Here is a 27490-nt window from a genome sequence, read left to right on the forward strand (position 1 = left end):
AAATAGTACGTAAACGGATCAAGTATTTAATAGCATTAAATACTCCATCTATGGATATTCGGAATCGACAGATCTTGGTTTCAGTGGGAGCTGAGATCGTCACAAGCAAGAAATGAATACTCCGGAAACGATGATATTGCCGGAAACGGAAATATGGATCGTATCGGAAATATAAATATTATCCAAGTCGTAGATGTTGCCGGAAACGGAAACATGGTACGTATCGGAAAATATTATCGGAAATGGAAATATTACCGGAATCGGAAATATTGCCGGAAACGGAAATATTGTCAGAATCGGAAATATTATCGGAATCGGAAAATAATTCCGGAAACGGAAATATTAAATATTTGTTCGAAACGGAAATTAATTCCGGAATCGGAAATATTAAATATTGTTCGTATCGGAAAAGAATTCCGGAACCGGGAATTTAATCGGAAGTGCATCGTACGAATTAGCATCGGACGAGGCTTGCTAGACGAAGGCCCAGCACTAAGCCAGGCCCGCGCCCAGCAAGCCGAGCGCCCCAACACGGAGCTGCCACAGCCTCGCCAGGCCCAGCGCAAGGCCAGGCCCAGCAAGGCCTTGGCGCGTGCGCGCTGAGCGTGTTGTTGGGCTGCGAGCAGCGACTGCTCGTGTGGGCCGCAAGGCCTGCGCGGGTGGTGCGATGCTCGTGGCCATACGACGCTCGTGTTCGTAACGAATCCTAATCCTATCGGAATTCGTGTATTGATTAAATCCTAATCCTAATAGATTAAATTTATTATTTAGAGTTCAAATTGGATTCTAATTTAATAAATCCACATCCTAGTAGGATTATAATTCCTTTTCCATATCTCTATAAATAGGTGCCTGGGGTCATAATTTATGGACACAATTTAAGTATTCTAAAGGTAAGATTTTGAAGCAAAAATCGGCCAAACACTTGCAACCTATTAGCCGAAAATCCTAGTAACCTTAAGGGCGATTCTAGTTGGTCAAGCTTAAGGCGGATCCGGACGTGCTGTGGACTATCTACGGAGGGACGACACTTGGAGTCCTAAAGACTTGTTCTTGTTCGGTTCGGGCGCAGCTAGGGAGGGCACGCAACAAAGTGTATGCGTCTAAACTATGCTAAATGATTATGTGTAAATAATATGTTTCCTGGCTTTATGGTTTTTCCGCATGATTTATGCTTTTTCATATGTATCATAACCTAACAGTTCGAACATAAATGCAAATAATATTGTTATCGGCTAACTTTCCTGACACATAAAATAAAATGTACTAGTATTAAATATTGGGTATGAAATGATTTAACACCTAGAACTACAAGTCACTCTTCCATAAAGGGAAAATAAATAGCCATTAAGAAATAGATATAATTGCAAATAAAAATATGTTTTACACATTTAAATACTTAACCAGAAAAGGTTCCAGCTCTTAAAAAAATTAAAATTTAAAATATATTAAAATTCAATAATCAGTCATTACCGAAGAGAGAAAGCAAAAGAGAAAGAGGTTGATAGAATATTTTTCGGTTATGAGTTTTATATGGAGTGTAATATTTGGTTATTTTTCGTTGCACATAGTAAATAAAGGACCAAAAAACACATACTCCCTCCGTTTTGAAATAATAGAGACACTTTGACTTTTAACACTATTCACAAATTTTAATTTGACTATCATTTGTGATTTATGGATAAGGGAAAATGTAGTCTTGTGGGGTCTTGTTTGATTCGTCTCGATATGTACACTAGAAGAAAAAACCTTATAAGTTGCTCATCAAAAGTTGCCCTTATACAACAAGAGCAACTTATAATGGTCAAAAAAAAAAATTTAAAAGTTGCCCTTATCTAATAAGAGCATCTTTTAATTGACAAAAAGTAAAATAAGAGCATCTTTTAATTGACAAAAAGTAAAAAAAAAAAAAAAAAAAATCTCCCATTTTCTTCTCGCTGCTCCCCTTTTGTTACTCACAAACTACTCAAAAACTCGAGCAAACTACGACCAGTCGACCACCGCTTGATTGATCTCCAGCAAACCCCAAACTGCGCACCACCACCGGTCTTAAGGTTGTAAGGCCTCCGCACGCGACGCTCCACCACTCCGAATTTCGAGGTTAGCATCCTTAATTTTGTTCTATTAACCCGAGCCAAATCTATTGTTCTAAACAGATTCAATTAGTCTATGGGTATTTGAAAGTCTTATGGATTGAACCGATTACTATAGTTGTGTGTGACTTTTTTCAACTAATTAAGCAAGAGTTCTGCATTAGTCTATCAAGTAAGCAAGTAAACCACCTGTTAGAGAACAATATAATGCAAGTGTCAGTATTTCTGCATAGTTGTTTCGCTTGTCTTTGTGAATTGCAGTCGAACTAATTGCTCAAATGAAACCTTTAGCATCTGCAACTTGTTTTCCTATACTCTTTACAGTCACTAGTACAAAAGTGACATTAGGTAACACCAAATGGTAACACTTTTAAATTTGAAAAGTTATTCGATATATACGTAACACTTTAGTAACACTTTGATATTAGGTAACACTTGTTTGTAACACTTGATATTAAGTAGCACTTGTTTGTAACACTTTGACATAAGGTGACATTAGTTTGTAACTATGTTTACAAATCCCCACTGTTAAGACTAAGTTAAACTAGTACTCCGCAGGTAGTATTTAAATATAATGTACGGAGTAGTATCATTAATTTATTTAGTTTTAACATTTTTTTCTTATTTATTTTTATTCCTTCCCCTTTCAATTCCCATATTTCATTTACTCCGTACCTTTAAACAATAAACCTCCGTCATTTCAGAGACCAGAGTAGCAATTTTGTTCTCCCAACCAGTCAAATTGGAGATTGAAGATTAGAGGGACATTTTTCTTCCATCAAATCCATGAGCAAGGATTACATTTCTTCAATGGCTACAGATAATTGGTTTCGTGTTCAATTCGTAGCTTAGTTTCTAACATTCTTCCCGATCAATTACCTTCTCTCCTGTTATCCTTGAGGTAAAATCATCCTCACTTTCTTATTCATTCAATTTAATTAATTGATTTGCTTATTTATTAATTCTGAGAGATTTTGGAGTGATCTCTGACGAATTTTAGCATTCCAAGTTGTTTGTTCAGCAAAATTATCAATTTTTAGGGTTTTGTTTTACAAGATTGAGCAATCAGATTTCGATTGATGTTCTGCGGTTGCACGCTTACCTAACTAATTTGGCGACATGTAGTTAATGTAGGTTATGCCGATTGTTCTACTCCATGTATTTTATTAGTTTATGCTTTAGGTTCTAATTTAGTTTAAATTAGTAGTATACAAAAGTACAATTCTGAATTGTTTTTCTTGTTCTTTGTCCAGCGTTATCATAGTGGTATACCTACTTAGTATTTTTTGGGTTTTTGTCAATTGCTTGAGATCAATTTTTTATATACATACATATGAATTTCAGCTGTATATTCTGATAAATCAAAGCAAGGTATCCTACTTTAGGGGCTTAAAATATTTAAAAACAAGTTCTCTGCTCAAGTTTCCGTAATTAAAATTCCCTAATACTCATCATTATCTTCGTCATGGTTGATTGAGGAATCAATAACCACCTGATTGGGTATTCGTTAGAGTTCTAAATGGACTTTTTTGTGTGTTATTAAGCTCACTTTACTGTAATGAAACTTGCAATTCTCATTATTTTCTGTCATAACGCTTATCATTATAGATAACATTATAGACTTTCTTGTCTACTGAAAAAAGAAATTTAGGTCTTTATAGTGTTCTGAGTTAAGTGCACTTTGAATTTCCTTTGACTATGAATATCTCTTATATGTTGTTCCGTTTGGATATTCAGGTGTTGGAAAGTAAAATTTCTCAATTCCTCAGCTTAGTTGATTTAATGTTTATTTTTAAACTTATACCAATAACAAAACTATGATTATGAATACAAAGGAAAGCTATCTATCTTCCCACTTTTTTTTTGTCTAAACTGATGTTTCTTGGACCGTAAATGCGACGATTATTTCTAGTGTTAGTTTTCATGTCAAACTTTTCCCCCTCCTGTAAATAAACAATGGTCTATGATTTGGATAACAATTTTACAATTTTACGATTATTTGCTTGTTGATTTTAGCCAATTTTTGCAAGCAAACTTTGTTTTAATCAACCTGACATTTGGTAGTGCATAGTAGTAACAACCTAATGTTATGTTTCCATAAATTTTTTGCATGATATTAACTTTTTTAACTTTCTGCACAATATTTTCCTGAATTATGATTCATCCCGATTCTCTCCTATATTTACACTTATTATGACCTAATCTTATAGTTTGAGTTTCCAATTTTGCATGCCAACTAACTTTATAGTTCAACTGGAATATGAAATCCTGCTAGTTGGCTGTAAAACTATGCACCCTAATGTTGTTGCTAGTGCTTTTCAGATCCGTGCTTATTAGCTACAAGAAGAAGACAAAAAGTACTCTGCCAAGAAGTCATTTGATCTGTTTCTTTAGAAGCTACTAGATTGCAAAAGTTGTATAGTCGATCAGCTTGATGTACTAACAGTTTGACAAGAGAATAGAACATTTAAGGAGTAGGCAACATGGCCAGCATGTCCTCACAGGAGCATTCATAGAACCAGCTAAGTCTACTCCTCTTTTTGTTTTTCATTTTGAATATGGGAAATGTATTGTGGGATTATGCTACAATATTATCTTGTTTCTAACTGGTTGTCTTGGTCTGTATATATAAATTATGTATGCTGGAATTTATATATGTTGCATTACATTACATTACAAGTGCAAAAATGAAAGATTGTTATTTGAAATTTCATATTTTTAGAGGAGACGCTACTGAACTTTATACTCAACGAGGTATGGTCTTACGTTTACATTTGTAAGCAAGTCAAAATGATCCTCTAAATGTAGTGCCATGACACCTTCTGTGTGTCCAGCTTAGCATCCCATATAGATTCTGAAAAGTAGAAGAAATGCCAGCCCTTTCTTGAACCTCTTCCCTGCATATGCAGATATAATGGCAATGAAATAACAGACAAAAGTTTTTAATTCTGTCACATGATAAAATTTGAGTGAAAATGTTTCGTGTTTCATCATAGAAGGCACCTATTAGGACCGGTGTTGTATATAAAACATAGAGGACAAGAAAAGGTAGCAGTGCAACATGTATGAACTTTGATCTATAATGGCTTAGAGGACAAGAAAACCAAGCATTGACCAAGAAATCCTAGCAGGAAGCAGAAGCTTTTGAAAACACGTGCACCTTGCAAGGAAAAGTTTGAATATAATCCAGCAATAAGTAAATGCAATAAAGTCAAAAGGCTTCTAATAAGTAATAAAAATATGCAATATCACAAACTTACTACCTGCAAAACTAGTGCAAGAAATCTAGACATACAAATTTCCTCTGTTTGCATGTTTAATACACTTAGTATTAGGTAGTCAATCCTTCTTCTCATCTACTTTGGTCTATTTAAGGCTCGTTTGATCCTTACATGTCATATTTTGACAAAAATAGCCGTTTTCGCTCCCAACTCTCAACTCATGAACCAAAATAGGAATTCTTAACCTTTACATGTTCAAAATACTTAGTATTAGCTTGTCAATCCTCATTCTCATCTACTTTGGTCAATTTATGCACATTTTAGGGTCGTTCGATCCTTACATGTCATATTTTGACAAAAAATAGCAGTTTTCGCTCCCAAATGAGACTTATGTGTGCATAAAGAACTTGAAATGAATCTTAGTAACCTCTAACTAAGCATATCAAACATAAAAAAGATTTAGAAAGTGTCCTTAGGTTCATTTGTTGATATTTGGGATCGAAAATGCCATTTTTGGCCAAATATGACCTATACCGAGCCAAATGAGCCTTAGACGTGCATAACGAACTTGAAATGAATCTTAGTAACCTCTAACTAACCATATCAAACATAAAAAGATTTAGAAAATGTCATTAGGTTCATTTGTTGATATTTGGGATCGAAAATGTCATTTTTGTCCATAAATGACCTATATCGACCCAAATGACCAATAGGAGTGCATAACGAACTTGAAATGAGTCTTATAATCATATAACTAATCATATAAATCATGAAAAAGGTTTAGAATGTGGATATAGGTTCGTTTGTTGGTAGTTGGGATCGAAAATGTCATTTTTGGCCATGAATGACCTATATTGACCCAAATGACCCATAGGCGTGCATAACGAACTTGAAATGAGTCTTATAATCATATAACTAATCATAGAAATCATGAAAAAGGTTTAGAATGTGGATATAGGTTCGTTTGTTGGTAGTTGGGATCGAAAATGACATTTTTGTCCATAAATGACCTATATCGACCCAAATGGCCCATAGGCGTGTATAACGAACTTGAAATGAGTCTTATAATCATATAACTAATCATAAGAATCATGAAAAAGGTTTAGAATGTAGATATAGGTTCATTTGTTGGTAGTTGGAATCAAAAATGCCATTTTTGGCCATAAATGACCTACATCGACCCAAATGACCCATAGGGGTGCATAACGAACTTGAAATGAGTCTTATAATCATACTAATCATAGGAATCATGAAAAAGGTTTAGAATGTGGATATAGGTTCTTTTGTTGGTAGTTGGGATCGAAAATGCCATTTTTGTCCATAAATGACCTATATCGACCCAAATGACCCATAGGCGTGTATAACGAACTTGAAATGAGTCTTATAATCATATAACTAATCATATGAATCATGAAAAACGTTTAGAATATGGAAATAGGTTCGTTTGTTGGTAATTGGGATCGAAAATGCCATTTTTGGCCATAAATGACCTATATCGACCCAAATGACCCTTAAGCGTGCATAACGAACTTGAAATGAGTTTCATAAACATTTAACTAATCATATTAATCATTAAAAAGGTTTATAATTTTAATATAAGTTCGTTTGTTGGTAGTTGGGATCGAAAATGCCATTTTTGGCCATAAATTACCTATATCGACCCAAATGACCCTTAGGCGTGCATAACGAAGTTGAAATGAGTCTTATAATAATATAATTAATCATAAGAATCATGAAAAACATTTAGAATATGGATATAGGTTTGTTTGTTGGTAATTGGGATCGAAAATGTCATTTTTGACCATAAATGACCTATATCGACCCAAATGACCCATAGGCGTGTATAACGAACTTGAAATGAGTCTTATAATCATATAACTAATCATATGAATCATGAAAAACGTTTAGAATATGGAAATAGGTTCGTTTGTTGGTAATTGGGATCGAAAATGCCATTTTTGGCCATAAATGACCTATATCGACCCAAATGACCCTTAGGTGTGCATAACGAACTTGAAATGAGTTTCATAAACATTTAACTAATCATATTAATCATTAAAAAGGTTTATAATTTTAATATAAGTTCGTTTGTTGGTAGTTGGGATCGAAAATGCCATTTTTGGCCATAAATTACCTATATCGACCCAAATGACCCTTAGGCGTGCATAACGAAGTTGAAATGAGTCTTATAATAATATAATTAATCATAAGAATCATGAAAAACATTTAGAATATGGATATAGGTTTGTTTGTTGGTAATTGGGATCGAAAATGTCATTTTTGACCATAAATGACCTATATCGACCCAAATGAACCATAGACGTGCATAACTAACTTGAAATGAGTCTTATAATCATATAACTAATCATATGAATCATGAAAAACGTTTAGAATATGGAAATAGGTTCGTTTGTTGGTAGTTGGGATCGAAAATGCCATTTTTGGCCATAAATGACCTATATCGACCCAAATGACCCTTAGGTGTGCATAACGAACTTGAAATGGGTTTCATAAAGATATAACTAATAATAAGAATCATGAAAAACATTTAGAATATGGATATAGGTTTGTTTGTTGGTAGTTGGGATCGAAAATGCCATTTTTGACCATAAATGACCTATATCGACCCAAATGAACCATAGGCGTGCATAACGAACTTGAAATGAGTCTTATAATCATATAACTAATCATATAAATCATGAAAAAGGTTTAGAATGTGGATATACGTTCGTTTGTTCGTAGTTGGGATCGAAAATGCCATTTTTGGCCATAAATGACCTATATCGATCCAAATGATCAATAGGCGTGCATAACGAACTTGAAATGAGTCTTATAATCATCTGACTAATTTTATAAATCATGAAAAAGGGTTAGAATGTGGAAAGAGGTTCGTTTGTTGGTAGTTGGGTTCCAAAATGTCATTTTTGGCCAATATAATTGTTTTCGTGACCAATATAATTTTTGTTTTCGCATATGAAACTTAATTAATTTATTGGTTTGCATGTACGGTGTTTTTATAAAGGTTTTCAAAACTCCAAGGGAGGGGCCCTTTACCAAAAAGGAGTTGGATGAAGTTCGAGACAAGTGGCTACTTACTTCAACGATTGTGAACTACCCTCAGTGTAATAAATAGAGAAGGCTTGTAGTTATTCGTGACTCCTACATTATTTTGTTATTTATCGATTTAATTAATTACATTTGAATTAATTCGGTAATATTATTGGAAATTTGAAATTTATATCATTTTTGAGAATGTCAAGCTGATGCTTGATGAAACAGAAATTATATTGCAAAATCAGAAATTATATTGCATAATATTAGGAATTATATATTTTGCAGATTTTATTTTATTTTATTTTTAAAAAAACTCAAAAGTTGCCCTTGTTTGCAACAAGAGCAACTTATGTGCAGCTTATAAGGTGCCCTTGTTTGCAACAAGGGCAACTTATATGTTTCACATAAGGTGCCCTTGTTTGCAACAAGGGCACCTTATAAGTTTCACTTAAGGTGCCCTTGTTGCAAACAAGGGCACCTTATAAGATTATAAGTTGCCCTTGTTAAGGGCAACTTTTGATAATTTTACAAAAGTGACCCCCCCATTGGTGGCACTTACGAAGGGCAACTTATAAGCCACTTTTAAGAGCAACTTATCAAGTTTTTTCCTCTAGTGGTACTCTCAGAATATCAACTTTTTATATTTTTTACGAACACAAAATTTTAGATATTAATGTCCAAACATTTACATTGGCAAACGTGAAAAAATAAAATGTCTCCATTATTTCGAAACGGATGGAGTATTTCACAGTAGTTTTTAAATTACTTATATATATTAATATATAAATAAAATCTTAAAACTTTGGACTTAATTGAACGCCAAAAGGTTGAGTCCAAGTCCGGTCCAAAAATAATTCGATTTGGTAAATTGAGTCCGAATCTGATCCAAAAATTTTCAAGTCCGATCTAGTCCAACAAGTTTGGAATTAACTGGCCGGATTGGACTTTGGATTACACCCCTACGTATACGATCCCCAAATAAACAAACGGGATAGATATTGTGCATATAATACAAATAAATCTTGATAAATGAAAAATTAAAAAATAAATAATCGAATGTACATTTAAAAAAAAAATATGAAATCATCAAGAATCAAAGAAATCCATGGCTGTGGGTGTATAGAGTGGTATATCACTCATGCACGTACTAAACTTGGGTCGATTCAAATCCATGCTTGATGAGTTCAACATTTTAAAAGAATCAGTATAATTGGACGATGAAATGTTTCGATCGAGACTAGTATGGCCAATCGGTTGAAGTTCCTTAGTAGAAGAGAGACCAGTAAGGCTTTGAACAAGAGCCATGAAATTCCGAGGTTGAGTATGAATGATCTTTGGCGATGTAAGATAAATAATGACTGGATTATTACCTTTACAACCTGTTTGGTAACGTCTTTTCTTTGGAGTATGTTGATGAGACGAGTAAGAAGGTTTTTGTATGGTTAAAGGTGAAGGGCGAGGACCATGAATGATGGGGAATGTGTGATTATGAATGAAAGATTTTGTAGGGCTCATGATGTTATGTTTAAAAGGGGTTATGGTATAATTATGTTATGTATAAATGTAATTAATGCATTATGGATTTATGGGCATCATGGAAGAGATTATATAGTGAACATTTGAATAATTTAGGTTGAATTTGGTTGTTGAATTTGAGAATTGAGAGCCTCATGTTGCTGACCGTTGACTATTGATGGCATACAAAATATTGGTCAAAACATCTAAGTAATTAAATATTGCAGCAATCTAAATGTTTTTTTTATTGTTTTTTTAAATCTCCCGCGCGCTAACTTCCTTTTCTTTAAATTTCCATTAATCAAATTAACATGGGATAATGATCTCCTTTAGTGTGGGACGGCGGCACGGCGTTCTTACCGCAACACTGAAATATTGGTCTACTTGTCTTATATGCACTTGATGCGGCGAATATAAGAAATAGATTTTGGTATCATATTTAAATCTGAAATAAAATGCAAAAAATATAATATAAATGTGATACGTACAAATATAAGAAACATATAAGGTAGATAGAGCCGAACGCATATAAACAGATAGATTAAAATTGTAAGAATTTATTTAAGGGGATAAATTAATTAAAATGTTTCTTTGGGTTTTTCCTATTGGGTAGGTTGTCATTATACTCTCTATTCTATAAGTGTAGATGATATTTTAGTAATTCAAGGGGGACACCAAAAATGGATTTACTAAAATAACCTCACATATTCACTTATATAATAGAGATACACTAGTATTGAAGCCCGTGCGATGCACGAATTTCATTTAATTTTTTATTATTAATTACTTTACACTTGTGTTATTAGGTGGCATTTCGGGTAATGCACATGTTAAGTTTAATTTTTTGTGTAAGCATGAGTTTCGTTTTTTTTGCGTGTATTTTCCCTAATCACCTAATTAACATAATACACAAAATTTTGGGAACAAAATAAGAAATCGAAGTGGGTAAGTGAAATAAACTTATTATGAACAATTATTATTACAATTAAATCTTACAACCTTTAAAAGCAAGGAGTTGGTTTTCACTATTCATGCAATAGCGTGATGACTAAAACGTCTTACAACCTTTAAAAGCAAGGAGTTGGTTTTCACTATTCATGCAATAGCGTGATGACAAAAACGCCCTTAAATTTCTAACATTTATCGTTTGTGCCCTTAATTTCAGCCGTTGCCCCTGCCCCTGCCCCTGCCCCTTCCCTAACCCTTTCCTCCTCCTTTTGCTTGCTTTCCCTTTTCTCTTTTCTCTTGCTTTTCTTCTTCAGCATACTCTCATCTGCCATCTCACATGGCAATTTTTTCGGCCACACAATTCACGAATGAAGGGAGGTTGGATCTATCAGATTAAGAAATTAGGGTCTAATTCAAATATCGCAAAGATCCTCCGCCTCTGAATGGTAAGCTCTTCAGATTTGAATAAATTGTTACCACTTTCAATTGTTTTAGGATTTTAGCGGATTTACCAGCTTTTTCTTCAATATATTTGTTTAATTTGGTTTTGATTAAAGTGTTAATATGAATTATGGTTTGTCTTTCTCTCGAGGTTTCTCTTTCTCTCTCCTCTTTCTGTTCTTCGTGGATTGTAGTTTTTTTTTCTTCTCAATTACGGAAGTTTCTTGATGTTCTAAAGTTAAGGTTGTGTTATATAATCTGATTGTGGATCTCTTGAGCTTGAATTTGATATGGATTGCGTTTTCTAGGGTTTCTACTTCTACATCTTTTTCACTGGTTGATGCGGCGGTGAAAGTAAAGGACCTTCAAGTTCAGTCTATAAGGATAAATTACGCTCAGAAACCCTCGCTCTCCCCAAGCCAAGGTTTCTCTCCTTGAATCTCTCACTTTCTCCTCTATTGATTAGGTTATCAATTTTGAAGCTAGGGTTTTGTTTGATTGGATATTTGATTTGGCATAGGCGAACGTTTTAAGGTTCCAGTTCATTTTGTTCCACATTTCTGGGAGATTTTGTCCCGTTTTTTTTGCGTCTTCGTGTCCACCATAGCTGCGGCCTTTGAATTTTGGTGCGTGCCTCTTCTTTTCTTTCTTTTCTTTCTGTTTTTTCAAAGTTTATGATCTGACATTGTACTTTCCCCTGAGTTCCTTTGTTGATTGAACATGTTTCGCTGTTTTTTTCATCTTAAGATCGGCCGGAATTGTTCCAGATCTAGATTATGGGTTGCCGTCTTTGATTGTTTCAATTACCTCCAGATCTAGGTTATGGGTTGTCGTATTTGACTTTTTCAGTTATCTGGTTCGTTAGTGTTTTTGATCTGTTTGGTTTAGCTACTGATTTTGTTACATTTTTATTGCTGATTTCGCATGTGAAAGGATCATTCCTTTACCAACACCAGATTGTAGTCAAGTGGTTGACTTAGCTAAATTGTCATTGATGTTTCTTTCGTGTAATCTTAGCAAACCCATTAATTAGAAAAGGGTGAAACAATTTACTTTGTTAGTTGTAGGTAATGATGTGCATTTTATTTCCCTGAAAAACAAACAGTTGCATAGTTTCTCTTTTTCTATGGTCAATTTGGTATTACAGAGTCAAATTTAGGGTGTTTCCAAATTGACCATACTAAAATCAGTTATACCTAATTGACCATACAATTTGTTTCCTATGATGAAATGCCTACTGGTTTAGTTGCAATGACTCTGTTATACCAATTTTAGGGTCAATTTGGTATAACAGAGCCAGTTTTTTTATCTTTCTTTTTGTGTCCCCAATTTTTATTTTATTTTTCGTATTTTTTGATTGGAATGTATGATCGATTAATTGGGGTTTTGTAAGTTTGTTACTGCAATTTGGTGGGTTTCTCCGTTTCTGATTTCTGATTTCTGGGTTTTGGGTGTTTAATTATTTAATTATTATTATTGTTTGCTGATTGCTAAATTTTAGTCAATTTGATGTCGGTAATATAGTTTCCTATGAATTTTATTTATACTCCGTAATAGTACAATTATAAATTTATATTGGCTATGTTAAGATCATGAATTATGAGTGAGGGGAGGACTATGGAATTTCACTAAATTTCAAGTATGAGGCAAAATGCGGGGATGACTTGGATGAATTTGGTTTTATGAGATTTCTATTTGGTTAGATTGTATGATGCTTTGTCTGGCGAGGTAGAGGACTTGATGAACTAAAGGGTGGCACTTGCTTTGCAGTACCGATTGTTTCGTAGATGATAGGAATGTGCTAGAAGGGCACGAAAGAGGGGAGGGGAGACTGATTTGTTGGAGCTAATAGATGATGGAATACGATGAATTGATCTACAATATTTTGGTATTGATGAACCTACATAAAAAATTAAAAAACACTTTGCAGTAGCTTGTAATTTGAATGAGATTTAGCTGCTTCTGAGTCCTAACCTAGATGGATCAATTGATCTTGGAAGCTGAATGATTATATTTAAGTTGTAATTATAAATAATGATGAATAAGAATAATATTGTGTAACACTAATATAATATAGTAAACTAATTTGTTTTAAATAATACTAATACTCTGTATAACAATACAAACTAATTTAATGTGATGCAAACACATGCCCTTGGTTTTTCTCGTAAGGCGGATGAGGTGCAGCCCCTTATTATTGCAGTTATAGGAGCCACAGTTGACCTCTCCAAAACGAAAATCTTTCCAACATTATTTGCTTTATATTACAATGGATTTCTCCCTGAGGTGGGGGGCCTCTTCTATTTTCATTTTATCTTACTTTGCTGTAATTCTTAACTTCTTATATTCTCTCTAGACTCTAGATCAGATTATATTCTTGTATCAAATCTGTTGTCAGCTCGTCACCTGAAATAAACTTGTGAACTAATAGTGATTGACCTCATTGATTCATTGTATCCTAATAAATCAGCAAATAGGAGTTACATGGGCAGAGTTTGGTGAAAGAGAGCTTAACTTCTGTTGTCAAAGTAAATCTTAGGCATATTTAAGATTTCAGAGATTCAGAGTATCCAGAGTATCCAGGATCACCATCTTAGGGATATTGAAACAGGTAGAGAGATGTAGCATGGTTAGGAGGCCTTAGAAATCGAGAGGTGGAGTTAGCATACAAAATGGGGGAGTGGAGATATTGAAGGGATGTCCTTGGCTCATTATTGCCGGAATATATAATTATGCTGAGGTGTTAACATCCTATTAATAATGATAGAGTTATGAAACCGTCATGTGCTCTTTCTTATGTACTTAGTTACTTACCAAATTCAAGGTTTACATCTCTCAGTTATCCTTTTATTACATCTCTCAGTTGTCCTTTTATTGTTGCAGAATGTTCCCTTGTAGATCGGTATTGCAGAGAAAAGAAAAATTACAGATGGAGATCTGAGATCACCAATAGCATCAACGTTGACATGTCGTGTTGATCATCAGTATGGCCTGTTTAGTCCGGGACTATGGATTTCGTTTCATTACCTCTCCTCCTCCAGCTCACAACTCGCGCTCATCAGGTTGACGAGGTCTTATTACTCACTATCAATTCGTCCTCTTTCTCCTCGGTACGGTTTTCACCATTTTCTTCGATCTCTCTTCGATCTCTCTTCAATTCTCTGACATTATTCGATTCTTTTTTTTTTTGTTGATTTTTGATGGCAGCCAACAACAAGATGTTTTTGATTCAAAAGCTGGTGCTGAGCTTCTTGACTTGGTTCACAAGGTAATTTTTCTCTCTTCTAATTTATTTTTTGTTTCTTGAATTTAATTTAATTTTGTGTAAGAAATGGTTGGTAATTAGAGTTTTATTGGTAATTAGTTTGAATTGTGTAAATTAGGTTAATTTAATTTGGAGTTGAGTTATTTGCCAGTTTTTCGCCAAACTTGAGAAGTAATTTTGAATGATTTTGAGCCGGAATGTTGGCTGTTGATGAGTTTGTTAATATTTGGGTGAAATGCTTTAACACATGCATACTTTGTTCATAGTTTGCAATCTATGAATTCAATGTTTGATGGATGTGTGTGTTTTAGGATAAATGAGGACATCTTCCTTATTTTTCTTCAAATTCATTTGCGCCTTTATGTTATTTATGGAATCTGGGTTATTCAAATTATTCCAATGATTTTAATTCTGTTGGAGATTGTAGTTGAATTATAAAAAATGTTGATCTTATCTTTGTCAAAGCATTGTTGCCAGCTTGTTACACTATTAAAATTAAAATTACAGCACATTTTGGAAGTGTAGTAATTAGTCATTCGGTTTTTCTAATTAGCCTTGTTCATATTCTATTTCAGGGAATTAAATTTATAGGTAAGAAAAGAAATATTTCCGTACTCACATAATTAAAGAGAAAGATACGAAGCATTAAATGACTTTTCTTTGGGTTCATCATTCCCTTCTTTTTGGCCGCCAAAGTTAGATTGTGGATGGATGAGGCTTAACAACAATAACAAGTGCCTGTGGACTTGTTAGAAAAACTGTTAATCAATAAGTATTGATAGGTGATTTTTTCGACATCTGAGATTTGTTCAAATTATTCATATGATTTTAATTTTGTTTGAGATTGAAATTATACCATTCCGTTATATGTGATGCTGGATTGGTAACTTTCGTCATATATTTGACTATTTGTCACACTCCAATGCGTCCAGCTATCCTTGACAAGCTTTTGTGAAGTAATTAGGCAACATAATAACACTTAATCGGAGATATTAACATATCATTTAAGACCAATATAAAGCTTTTGTGAAGTAATTAGGCAACATAAAGCTCATTTGTGAAGTAATTAGGCAACATAATAACACTGGTTCTACTTAGTACAGCTTAAATATAACATCCTGTGGAATTGTGAAAAAGTATCATATTTGATGTCATCCTATCAAAGTTTATATTGGTCTTAAATAATATGCTAATATCGCCGGTGTTGCTCTTTTGCTTCTTCATCAATTCAAATTGACAGAAGTTGCAAAGGAGGAGTATGTCTTCTCAGGTAGAAGATGGAGGATTTCTACCCGTGAATTATTCTTTGGAATCATTAATTGACGAGCATGCAGTCTCGCCACCTGAAAGCTATCCAATTCCTGGCTCAGAGTCAAATGATGCATCTGATGCTATGCTGCCTTACAATTATTGCAGTCTCAGTGCTGAACAAAAGAAAGAGTTTCTAGAAATTACCAAGAACAGCCTTGAAGTACTATCCAGTTTGTTGAGCTCTGAAGCAGAGCCCAAAGTCATTGAGGTAAATTTCCTTTTAAAGGTCTGGGTATTGCTGTTTAACTCTTCAATAAAATATTTAGGACTCAGCTGTTGACCATTGCGGATTTATAAATATTATTGGACCAAAGAGTGTCTTATACTCTTACGTATATACCGGTAGTTTGCTTTTTTTTTTTTTGCTGTTCCAAAAGCATACTTCCTTTGTTCTATACTCATACAATTGATTCATGTGTAAGGTAAATATAATCATGTGTGATCTTGTTAGATTCATCTCGATAAATATTTTCTAAATATCTAACTTTATATGATCTTCTCTTTTACATAATTGAAGATATAAATGATCAAAGATGTGCATTAACAAATATAACTAAAGAAACGTCTCAACTAAATAAGAACAGAGGAAGTATATAGTTTGCAGCACCCCGACCAATTTGCCATTTGTCATTGAAGCATCTTCATCTCAGGATGGCGTTAGGTGTAGTATTGACATGCATAGTTTTTTAAATAACCAAAATTGACTTACGGGAATGTTGCTTGGAATACCCTGCTTGGAATGGTATACCTGTCCGTCTTTAGTTTAGTGTAATCTGGAAACAGTATCTCTGTTTTTGCAAGGGTAAAGTAGTGTGCTTTAACCTTCCTATCCAAACGTTTTTATTGGTGGAGATTTTAGAGGTCTTGGGGTAATATAAAAGTTGATTTGGGATTGAGCTATTTGAGCAAGTAGTTCAGACTTCAGACTTCAGCCTATACATCAGAAGTTGGTTAATGGCTCACTGTTCTGTTGTTAAAGGATCGTTTACTGTCATTTGATTATGGTACTCTGTATTTTTGTTTGATGATAGAGAAGATTGATCGAGTGCTGGGCATAATTCTTTGCTCCATCAGTTGATTACTATTGCATCATCTAAGTTCCCCAGGGGGTTGTATTATGTAATCCTTTTCTCTATCTTATTGATTTGCATTGCATCATTTAAACCTTTTCCAAGGGGTTGTAATATGTGATACAGTGTTTTCCATAATCGAGGTAGAAATGAAAATTATAAAGCAATCAAGCAAAAATGAAGCTGACCACTGTGTTTGTGTTCTTATTTGAACCGAATTTCTTACTGTTAGATTGCTATTGTTTGCTAGCGTCAGATTATCTACTAGGCACCAGTTAGGAAACACCTAAACAATGACAATTCAACATAGAAGCTCCATACTCTTATCAAATATTGTGCTCCTAGGAGGCCAGAAACAACGATGCTTGACTTTTACGATTTTGCCTCTGATTTTATGTTTACTCACATATTAGTGTTATGCTGTAAGAATCTATTACATCTTGCTTGTTGTTTCCTTTTGAAATGACGTATACTGACTATATCTTGTGTTTCTATTTACAGATGAAAGTATCAGAGAGGACATCGATAAGGGCTGCATGTAAGGAGGTTTTTCATGAAGTGAAAACTCTGATGGATACGGAGGCTATAGATTCAGTCAAGAAAACACAACACCTGATATTAGGAAGGTTGCAAGACAGCAATGCAGTGCTTTCACATTTCAATGAATACTCAGAGAATTGCTATGCAATCTTTTTTAACATCGGGCTTTACTTTGCTTGAAACTCGATTTGGTTTCATGTTTTTAAGAGTATAGAGTTTATGCTATTGTATAAATTTTGATTCAGCAATCTCCATTGGTAGTAACCAATTTCCGTTTATTGATGGCCAGGTCTCAAATTGATCCCAAGATAGGCGTCGACTTGCCCTTGGAAGATATCTTCTTTTAGGTTTGTTTTGATATTTGAAGTTTTTAATTGAGTTTTGATATGGGTTTTGATTTTTTTTTTGTTGGATTTTGAGTGTTGTATATGGTAAATTATACTCTTACATAAGATACTTTTAATTTGTTTGAAAATTTGGGATCTGATTATTATCATGTGTTTTGAGACTTGAGAATAATTTGGGTTAGGCTTTGTGTTATTTTGTTTTTCAATTTCCAAATTAGTGTACTGTTTTGTCCTTGTGTTATGAACTATTGTATTTATTTTGGTGGTCATCTTTGAGAATATGTTAAATGAAAATTAAAAGTAAATTGTTAATTGGGATTTTGGGTACCTATGCAGGTTTGAAATAAGGTATTTTGTTGTTTAATTACTCCGTGTACATGAGGGCATAAAACTTATTTTTCCTATTTAAATAGTGTGCAAGTTTGGGGACTTTTTTATTTTTTGCAGCTTGAATCAACAAGAAAGAACTAAATAGCTCCATGTTTAGTGGGGCTCTTTGAACTTTAGCACCATGTCCCTTAATAATTAAGCAGGGGTTTAACCAAGCAAAAGGAATTGATGTCCCTTTCCTTATTTATGTCGTCGATTAACGTATTATGTCATTAGATGATTACTTTTCCACTCTTATGTATTATGAAATGTATTAAGCACTGTATATGCCTCCTCCTTCATATGAGAATCCCACCTAGAGCTCCATATAAGGTTCTGAAATTTTATCACCCGTCTGCTTGGACTCTATTTCTTTTGTACACGCCCCGCCCGTCTTTATAGTCATTCGGTTTCCTTCTGGATCTCTTCCCACGATGAATTTTCTTATTGATGTCTGCAAAAGGCCTACCTCCATATACTTTTCTACAAATTGGATATTGTGAGAATATAGGAAGGATGGGGTAATGAGGATAGTTAATGCCTACTCAACTGATAAAATAAGTTTATTTTTTTTGGGATTAAACTTATTTTGAGGTATTTTGTTGTTTAATTACTTTATGGCCTCTTACAATAGGAGAGAATGTTTTATGCCCTCTCCTAATATATAGAATGACTCACTTCCTATATTTTATGGTGCAGGACTTCATAAGAAGAAAGATATATTGAATCAATCAAGTCAAGCAAGTTAATGAGCGGTAGTTTTCTATCTTAGGTGGCCATAGATAGCACTAATTTTCATGAACATTCAATGGTTCTGTACATTTTAGATGAACGGTTACGTACATCATTTTAGCCCCGAGACCCTCGCTTTGCACGATTTAGAACTGTGGCACCAGTTATATATTATTAAATGTTGCCAATGGTGTGGTTCCTGTTAAAGGTGTTAGCCGAGTTGAGCTCAAGGAAAATCCCTGATATTCAAAACTCATGCTTATAAATTGAACTAAGAGGTGTTGCATTATTTAAGATATGGATTTATGTATTATTTAGTGTATCTCTTGTTGCATTATTTAGCTCCTGATCGTATTTCTTATTATGAAGTACTTGTTCATTTATCCACCTCAAAATAAGTTTAATCCCAAAAAAATAAACTTTTTTTTGTCAGTTGACAATGTATAAATGTTTCTGTTGACAATGGTGTGCATTTATGCATTGACAATGTATAAATGTTTATGTATTTTCCTGACAATGCATAGAAAAGTTTAGTTTCTACTATAAAATGGACTGATTATGTGAGGTGTGGATTGGTTTTTCATTGGTGGCTTTTTTAGAACTAGGAAAACAAGTTGGCTATGGATAAAAAAATCTATACGAGTTGTGAGGTGAGACAAATTATTTGGCAAAAGCTCCATCGTCTCGTAGTATTTGAATTTTCATAGTTATATCTATGAAATTAGTTATAAATGTGTGTCTTTGATTTGATTTTAACTGGATCATATTAAACTTGTGTTGCAACAGGAACTTCCATAAAAATCATGATCATTGTTGATAAAAAAGCAACAAGCAGCAAAAGTTAAATGTTATTGTGTTGTCAAAATTCTTTGTTCTCTCCGTAATGTTGCGATACGTTTATGTTGAAATCAGTTTAAGAGATGTATTTCTTAAGATTTTTTTGCATTATTGTATGTATGAGTTATTGATAATTTTTTTTTGGTAACAATGATACTTCATATATATATATATATGTTATGTTTGAAGTTAGGATAAAATTTGTAGCTTGGTTTAAATTAAATATGTATTTAATTACACTTTTCGATTTTACATGTAGCAAGTGTCTTTTCTTGTGAATACAAATATAATAACTTTCAAATGGTAATTACTATATTATTACAATAATAAGTTCACAATTTTTTTTTTGCTAACTTGGGGGACGGCACGCGTTAGCACGTCGGCCAACAACTAGTAATAAAAGGGTACTCTTTGTTAGATTATATCCCAAATGACCCATACTTATTATTTAGACTAAATAAACTTCCGAATTAGGGAACGAACCAATGAAAAGGCTGAAACTTGAAATTTATTATCATTATAATATATCTCAGCTAAAATAGTCTCGATTAGTACCGCAAAAATGAAAAAATAGAGTAACTGAACATTATGAGGATGGAAATACAACTTTATATTTTTTATAATTTAAAATTAACTCAATTATACCAAACTTATTGTTATCTTTATGTAACTTTAAAATTAAATTAATTTTTATTTTTAATTGGACACTTCTAAAAGTCTTCTGTCTATTTTACATAAATATGAAGATTAATGTTTGATTTGGATTACTTTTATATTATATTTTTTTTAATTTTAGAATACTTGATTTTGGATGAATTTGTATAACTTGTATATATTAGTAATTAATTAATTAAACTATCTACATTGCACACACATTTGTTAATTCTAAAATAAATTTGAAATCTTATTCATTGGTCGAAACCATTAGATTTCTTACGTGGCGCTCTAATAGCTCAGCAAATATATAGGGTTGATTTTCAATGTATTCTTTAAAATATAAAAGCAAAGATAATGCCAAAACGAGATAAGCTCACTTATAATGAATGTGGCCGTTAAGTCTTATATTTTTAGTAGTGCTACAAGATGTATTGTATCAAGATAATATTTAGGATTTATGTAGCACAAACTTATAAGCAGTAGGGATAAAAAAAAAGTACAGATAATAAATACTAAAATACTACCATCTTTTAAGGTCTTAATTTGCTTGACTTTACGTAAATAAGCTTGTGTACCCTGTAAGAAATAAAGGCTATTGAAATCAAATAAATAAGAGAAATTGAATAACTTTAATTGATCGATAATCTCCGGATTACAATGAATGTGCCGTGGTATGAATGCCACTGACTTAGAAGCGAATTTCGCCACTACCGGTACAGGCTCTCAAGTGACGAATGCCCCCAAGGTTAACACAATCCTCCTCTAAATTCGTGCACCCGAACTCAGAAGATGGAACTTCTCAAAAACTGCTCAGATCAGAAGATGGAACCTCTCAAGAACTTCTCAGATCTCTAATAGGGTTTAGGGTTTGTGTTTTGGTGTATTGTGTTTTTTGGGTAATCTCGTATATATTTTTGTAGCTGATCATTATGAAAAATATATACTCCGTAATACGTAGAGTAGTAGGAGACTACAAAGATTCTTGATAAAAAGGAAAACTTTCCAAGTGGGACCCGCATGTTTAGCTTGATATACTTGCAAAATCTTCTTCCTAATTGGTTAAGAGTCCATTGCAATTTGCAGCAACAATTGTCTTTAATAACCAGCAAGCTCCGCGGTTTATGCGTGGCAAAGCATCCTTGGCCACGGTACAACTGTGGGCTTAGCTGAATTTTTCCATGCAAAAAACAATTCAAATACTAAAAAGCTTTGCATTATTATCAACAATCCCCACTAAGGCAAAGCTAAACTGGACTGAGAAAATATGAGCAGTAAAAATAGGTTAAGTACTTAAATGTTAGTATCCAAAGGTTTGAACTAACACATAGTGGAGTGGGGTGTTTAACGGTCTAGAGAGTGTCCAAAAGGATTGAACTCCTAGATTATTAAAGTTACCCGACAACACATACTTTGCCATAGAAGCTTGAGCAATTCCTCGATAAGAACACGACCGCTCATCTTGGGACTCTTAGTGAACGCTCTAGAGAGATATCCCATCACTCATAGAAGGAGGCCACCCCTTCACATTCACCGCAGGTGTTCCACGAACATTAAGAACATTTAAGTTCAACCTTCCATATATACAACTCACCGGTCATCTCACGACACCACTAGCTCGAGTGGCCTATGTCTGTGAGGCTAGTTATATAGATCTTCTCACGACATCATTAACTCGAATGGTCCCGGTCTGTGAGGCTAAGCTAAGAAGTACCGTATCTATAGAGCATCTCATGACATCACTTAGACAAGTGACCTCGGTCTATGAGGCTAGATACATCCAGAGCTTTTAACTCACATACATCATCCCTTTCGGGATGGCTCACCACACGGGTTTAGTATCTCTCAAACCCATACCTCTTGATGAATCAAGTACCTTCCTTCTGTCCAACCCTTTTGTAAAAGGATCCGCTAGGTTCTTCTCCGTTCTAACATGTTCCAGAGAAATCACACCATTCACTAGAGGAAAAACCGTCATGTGCTTCCCTTCAAGTGCGGCTCATTTAGTAAATTGGCAGCACTTGAGAGCATGAAAAATAAAAGAAAAAATACATTTTTACAAGTGCGGGCTATTTTAAAAAATTGGCAGCACTTAAACTCAAGTGCGGGCTCATTTTACAAAAGCCGCACATAAGATTTCTAAAATATTCTAAAAAAAAAAGAGAAAAATATTTCTAAAATAAGAGAATCCTTCGTTTTCTCTCTTCCTGATTCTTTTCCTTCTTCCTCTTCAGCTTCGTTTTCTCTCTCCTCTGTCGTCGCCGTCGCTTCTTCACCGCCGGAGATCGATCTCCTCCACCGCCGGTGATCTCTACCCTCTTCCATATCAGACTAATTCAGGTTTAAGTACTCTGTTAATTTCTATACAATTTTATCCTGGTAAAGTTAATCCTCCTGAAATTGCATCTATTGGAGGTGTTAGAGTATTTTTATGTTTTGGTGTGTTCATCTCTTTTGGATTATGTCTAAGGTTTATTTTGATCATATGAATTAGCTGTTTGGAAGTTACTTTTTCCATATTTGGATTTCAAGATTTTATATTGTTGAATGCCGCCAATCTGCAATTAGTTTATTGTTTGGAGTGATTGCATATAGAAGTAATAGAACCAACCAAATTGAATGGCCAGTATTTGTTTTTGGCCGATTACTGTTATAGTTATGAATTATCTGAAATTCTCAAATCTAAACATGGGTATTGTTCTTTAAAGGATTTGTTTATATTTTGTGCGACTATATCAACGTTGTTGCTGTGTGGATCGCCATGTTGTTCCTTTAGTACAACAATATTACAATAGTATTATCTTAGATATTTTAGCCTTCTAAGCTTCCTATATTCAAAAGCATTTCGGCACAATTGGCTTTGGAGAGTTTAACCTGCTTAACCGAGCATCTTTTTCTTAGTGTTTAATCCATAAGCCTATTTCTTAATTTCCCTTCGCCTCTGTGGTTTATTCTTTGGTTCGTCAGGTTCTTCTTTCTTTCTTGTGCTTATTTATCTTCTTTTATGTGACCCTCTTTTTATAAGCAACACTTATCATATTTTGACATTTCTACTTATATGTTAAAAAAATTAAGTTTCATTTTTAGAATTGGTATCCTCGAAGTCAAATTGTTTTACTGTTCCCAGAACGATAGTCAGTCTAGTGCTTTACTTGGAGCCATCGTCCTTCCCTCTCTGAAAAAAGAAGGGAACCTTTTTTTTAAAGATGGAGTTGACTCATGTTACAAAGGAGCGAGTGATGCTGATAGGTTAAAATCAGGATCCCTGTCAAATCATTGGTTCCGTTTTATTGTTCTACCATCTATAATAGTTGCAATCTCTTAGCTTATGCGCATTACAAGTTAGCTGTAAAATTCAACTAACCAAATCAATCTTTGTATTTAGAACCTTGTAGTTGTAGCTCATTTGTAATGATCAGTGTGGACAAATCTCTGAAAAAAACTTCTCCTGATGTAAAGGGCAGGCGATACCGGCAGGTCTTACTTAGTTACGTTGAGTAGAATAATAGATATTGGTTCTGTTCTATACGGAACATATATTTTGTTCCCTTCCCTTCCCTTAACAAGAGAAGTGATGTGGTAATACAGACAGCAGGAGATTATTTTGACTTGGTAAAAGCTTGTAACATCAGACTATCAGAGCAGAGATGAGGGAGTTTATCTAGGTCTATATTAGTACATAAAGTGCAATTAAGACAAGATCATGTTCTGTTCTGGTACTTGGATGTTATAACCTTTGGGGGGTTTTGAGGTTTTAGATGACCCACAAAGGTCAGAAAGAGTCAAAGCTCTGTAAACGAGATTCAAGGGTGAATTAAAGTGCTTTGAGGCTAGTCATGGATAATTTTCTAATTAGTCCTTAATCTTATGTTAGTCTTGTACCTTTATAATTGGTGCTATTTCTTACGAAGTAACAAATAAGGTCTCTAAAATTGTGTCAAGTTTCATTAAAATATATTTAAGCTTTGTGTTAGGAGCTAAGGTAATCTTAACATCCACTCTTTTATGGATTACACTTAAATTTCCATTAAAGTAACCAAGGTATTCTGTTTTAACCAAAGAGCTAGGAATCAAGCTGTGGTTTTCGAACCTGTAAACTTCCCAGTAGCTTTGTACTATTGTTGTTGTTGTTTCATTTTAAGTACTGCTTCACATTGAATGTTGTCTTGCAATATCTAGTTTGATGTGTTTATACTTTATAGTGCAATAGCTAGTTTGGAGTTTGTTATTGCAACAGGCTAGTGCTCAGTGGCTATTGTTAAGCTTCAGAAGGTCCTTAGGGATTGGACAACAAGTGACATTGGAACAACAGGCCAGTGCCAGTGCTCAGTGGCCATTGTTAAGCTTCCCGTCCAGTTTTTTTTTTGGCAGAATGTTCTCATCTAGTATGAAGAACGGGATTGGACAACAAGTGACATTGGAACAACTTTCTGAAGGTCTCGGTGAGCAGTCAGCCTACTTTTCTGTAAGGCTCAATACTCCTAACCACTTCACAACTTTTTTGACACTTCTGATATGTACATATTTTGGTGTATTGTTTAGCTTTTCGTTTGTGCGTACTCAGTATCCCAAGGTTGAGATAACTGACGGTCTGTTCAAGCCAGTGCCTGGAACTAATCAAGATGATGGCATGATAAGGTAGCTTTACGCTACAAGTTAATCTTTCATTCTTTCCTGCAATATAATAATGGCTTTTGTTATCAACTTATTATGCAACTGTAAGATATCAAAATGATTAAAGCTATATTTGGATGCCACTTTCTTGATTTTCTTGCAACCATGTTATCTAGGGAACTATTAGTAGACTTATTTTCAGAATTTTAGAAATCAGAAACCACATCACATAAATATATTCAGGTAAATAAACATACCAACTGTTCTTATACTCGGTAATTCTTAAAATTGAGTCGACCGAAATTAGCCATTTTAGTCAAAACGTGACCGATAATGAACTAACGAAGCTTAAATGTGCATAACTTCACCAAAATGGTGAGAATGAGTGTTTGAAACATAAAACTAAGTGTATTAAACCTGGAAATACTTTAAAATACTCATTTAAGTTCATAAGTTGAAAGTTAGGACCGAAATTAGCCATTTTAGTCAAAACGTGACCGATAATGAACTAACGATGCTTAAATGTGCATAACTTCACCAAATGGGTGAGAGTGAGCATTTGAAACATAAAACTAAGTGTATTAAACATGGAAATACTTTAAAATACTCATTTAAGTTCATTAGATGAAAGTTGGGACCGAAATTAGTCATTTTAGTCAAAATGTGACCGATAATGAACTAACGAGGCTTAAATGTGCATAACTTCACCAAAATGGGTGAGAATGAGTCTTTGAAACATAAAACTAAGTGTATTGAACATGGAAAAACTTTAAAATACTCATATAAGTTCATTAGTTGAAAGTTGGGACCGAAATTAGCCATTTTAGTCAAAATGTGGCCGATAATGATCAAATGAGTCTTAAATGTGCATAACTTCACCAAAATGGGTGATAATTAGTATTTGAAATATAAAACTAAGTGTATTAAACATGGAAACACTTTAAAATACTCATTTAAGTTCATTAGTTGAAAGTTGGGACCGAAATTAGCCATTTAGTGAAAATGAGACCGATCATGAACTAACGAGGCTTAAATGTGCATAACTTCACCAAAATGGGTGAGAATGAGTCTTTGAAACATAAAACTAAGTTTATTAAACATGGAAGGACTTAAAAATATTTATTTAAGTTCATTAGATGAAAGTTGGGACCGAAATTAACCAATTTTATTATTATACGGTTCATTATTTCTTTGTTATGAACAAATTAAGTCTTAATTTATTGTACGATTCAATATTTAAATATAACTAAAGTGTATATATATTTTTTGATGGTCGATCTTTTTAAGGTATTCAATAATCCGAGGGAGCGGCCTTTCACCTTTGAGGAGATAGATGAAGTTCGAGAAATGTTGGCAAAATTCATTACTAGTGATTGTCTTTGATATTTTCTTGTACTGAATCTTAAATTATGGATGCTAGCTAGTTTTTCATACGATTGTAATGTAATTGACTTTTATATTTACAATTATATACTATTTAATTTAATTATCTATATAATTGGATACTTTTTATATGACGTATGGAGGTTAATCAGCGGCGTGGTCCAATTGTAATATGTAGCAGGGAAATTGGTTATACAACAAATCTAGATCAAGTGCGGCTCATTTATAGGCCAAGTGCGGCTCATTTTTATGCTTGTACTGCCTATTTCTATGTCAAGTGCGGGCTCATTTTCAAATTTGGCAGCACCAAATATGTCAAGTGCGGGCTTATTTTCAATATTGGCAGCACCAAATATGTCAAGTGCGGGCTCATTTTAAAAATTGGCAGCACCAAATATATCAAGTGCGGGCTCATATTCTAAAATTGGCAGCACAAAATATGTCAAGTGCGGGCTCATTTTCCAAATTGGCAGCACTTGAAACATCAAGTGCTGCCAATATTTTGGCAGCACTAGAGAAAAATCAAGTGCGGGCAGGCCATGTGCTGCACATGTAAAAGCCCGCACTAAACCCCTTAAAATGAGCCCGCACTTGAGGTTTTTTCCTCTAGTGATTCACAATAAACTGTCTTACATACTCATGTCTGACACGAATGTGTCTCTTCTTGCCATTATACACACTATTCTTCGCAACAGCTATGGCAGCTTGTGAATCACAATGAATAGGTACTGAAGGAGTTGGCTTACCCCATAATGGAATGTCTGCTAACAAGTTTCTCAACCAATCGGCCTCCTGCGTTGCAAGATCTAAAGCAATGAACTCCGACTCCATGGTAGACCGAGCTATGCACGTTTTTTTAGATGACTTCCATGAAATTGCACTTCCACACAAGGTAAAAACATACCCACTTGTTGAGCTCACCTCATCACTGTCTGTCACCCAGTTCGGATCACAGTATCCTTCGAGAACTAATGGGAAACCTGTAAAGTTTAAACCCCATTCCATGGTGCCTCTAAGATATCTCAACAGATGTTTAAGAGCACTCCAATGCTCCCCGCTTGGATTATGGGTATAACGACTAAGTCTACTTACAGCA

General features: G+C 34.1%; 1 protein-coding gene and 2 long non-coding RNA genes across 4 annotated transcripts; all 3 read left to right on the forward strand.

Moving 5' to 3' along the window:
* The first annotated feature begins 2731 nt into the window (after positions 1-2731).
* On the forward strand, positions 2732-8557 carry LOC130472504 (uncharacterized). The gene is made up of 2 exons (XR_008932942.1): positions 2732-2994; positions 4416-8557. It is a non-coding gene; the product is annotated as an uncharacterized lncRNA (long non-coding RNA).
* A 4854-nt stretch (positions 8558-13411) lies between these two features.
* Positions 13412-19228, forward strand: LOC110785075 (uncharacterized). The gene is made up of 6 exons (XM_021989526.2): positions 13412-13558; positions 14171-14382; positions 14480-14540; positions 15778-16056; positions 17420-17805; positions 18874-19228. The coding sequence occupies exons 1-5, from the start codon at positions 13412-13414 to the stop codon at positions 17636-17638; spliced, it is 918 nt and encodes a 305-aa protein (XP_021845218.1). The 3' UTR covers positions 17639-17805; positions 18874-19228.
* A 3320-nt stretch (positions 19229-22548) lies between these two features.
* LOC110785081 (uncharacterized) lies at positions 22549-26525 on the forward strand. Of its 2 annotated transcripts, XR_008918585.1 has the most exons (4): positions 22549-22737; positions 24635-24862; positions 24940-25035; positions 26299-26525. It is a non-coding gene; the product is annotated as an uncharacterized lncRNA (long non-coding RNA). The 2 variants fall into 2 exon arrangements; XR_008918584.1 differs by having other exon boundaries at positions 22553-24862.
* The last annotated feature ends 965 nt before the right edge of the window (positions 26526-27490 follow it).

This window comes from Spinacia oleracea, chromosome 4 (genome assembly GCF_020520425.1).
Source record: "Spinacia oleracea cultivar Varoflay chromosome 4, BTI_SOV_V1, whole genome shotgun sequence".
Classification (NCBI taxonomy): Eukaryota; Viridiplantae; Streptophyta; class Magnoliopsida; order Caryophyllales; family Amaranthaceae; genus Spinacia; species Spinacia oleracea.

What these genes read in the sequence shown, in the direction of transcription:
- LOC110785075 (XM_021989526.2), top strand. Translation starts at nt 13,412, where the DNA reads ATGCAAACACATGCCCTTGGTTTTTCTCGTAAGGCGGATGAGGTGCAG. An exon ending in ATTCGTCCTCTTTCTCCTCG is followed by an intron (nt 14,383 to 14,479) that starts GTACGGTTTTCA and finishes TTTTGATGGCAG; the next exon opens with CCAACAACAAGATGTTTTTG. An exon ending in TTCTTGACTTGGTTCACAAG is followed by an intron (nt 14,541 to 15,777) that starts GTAATTTTTCTC and finishes TCAAATTGACAG; the next exon opens with AAGTTGCAAAGGAGGAGTAT.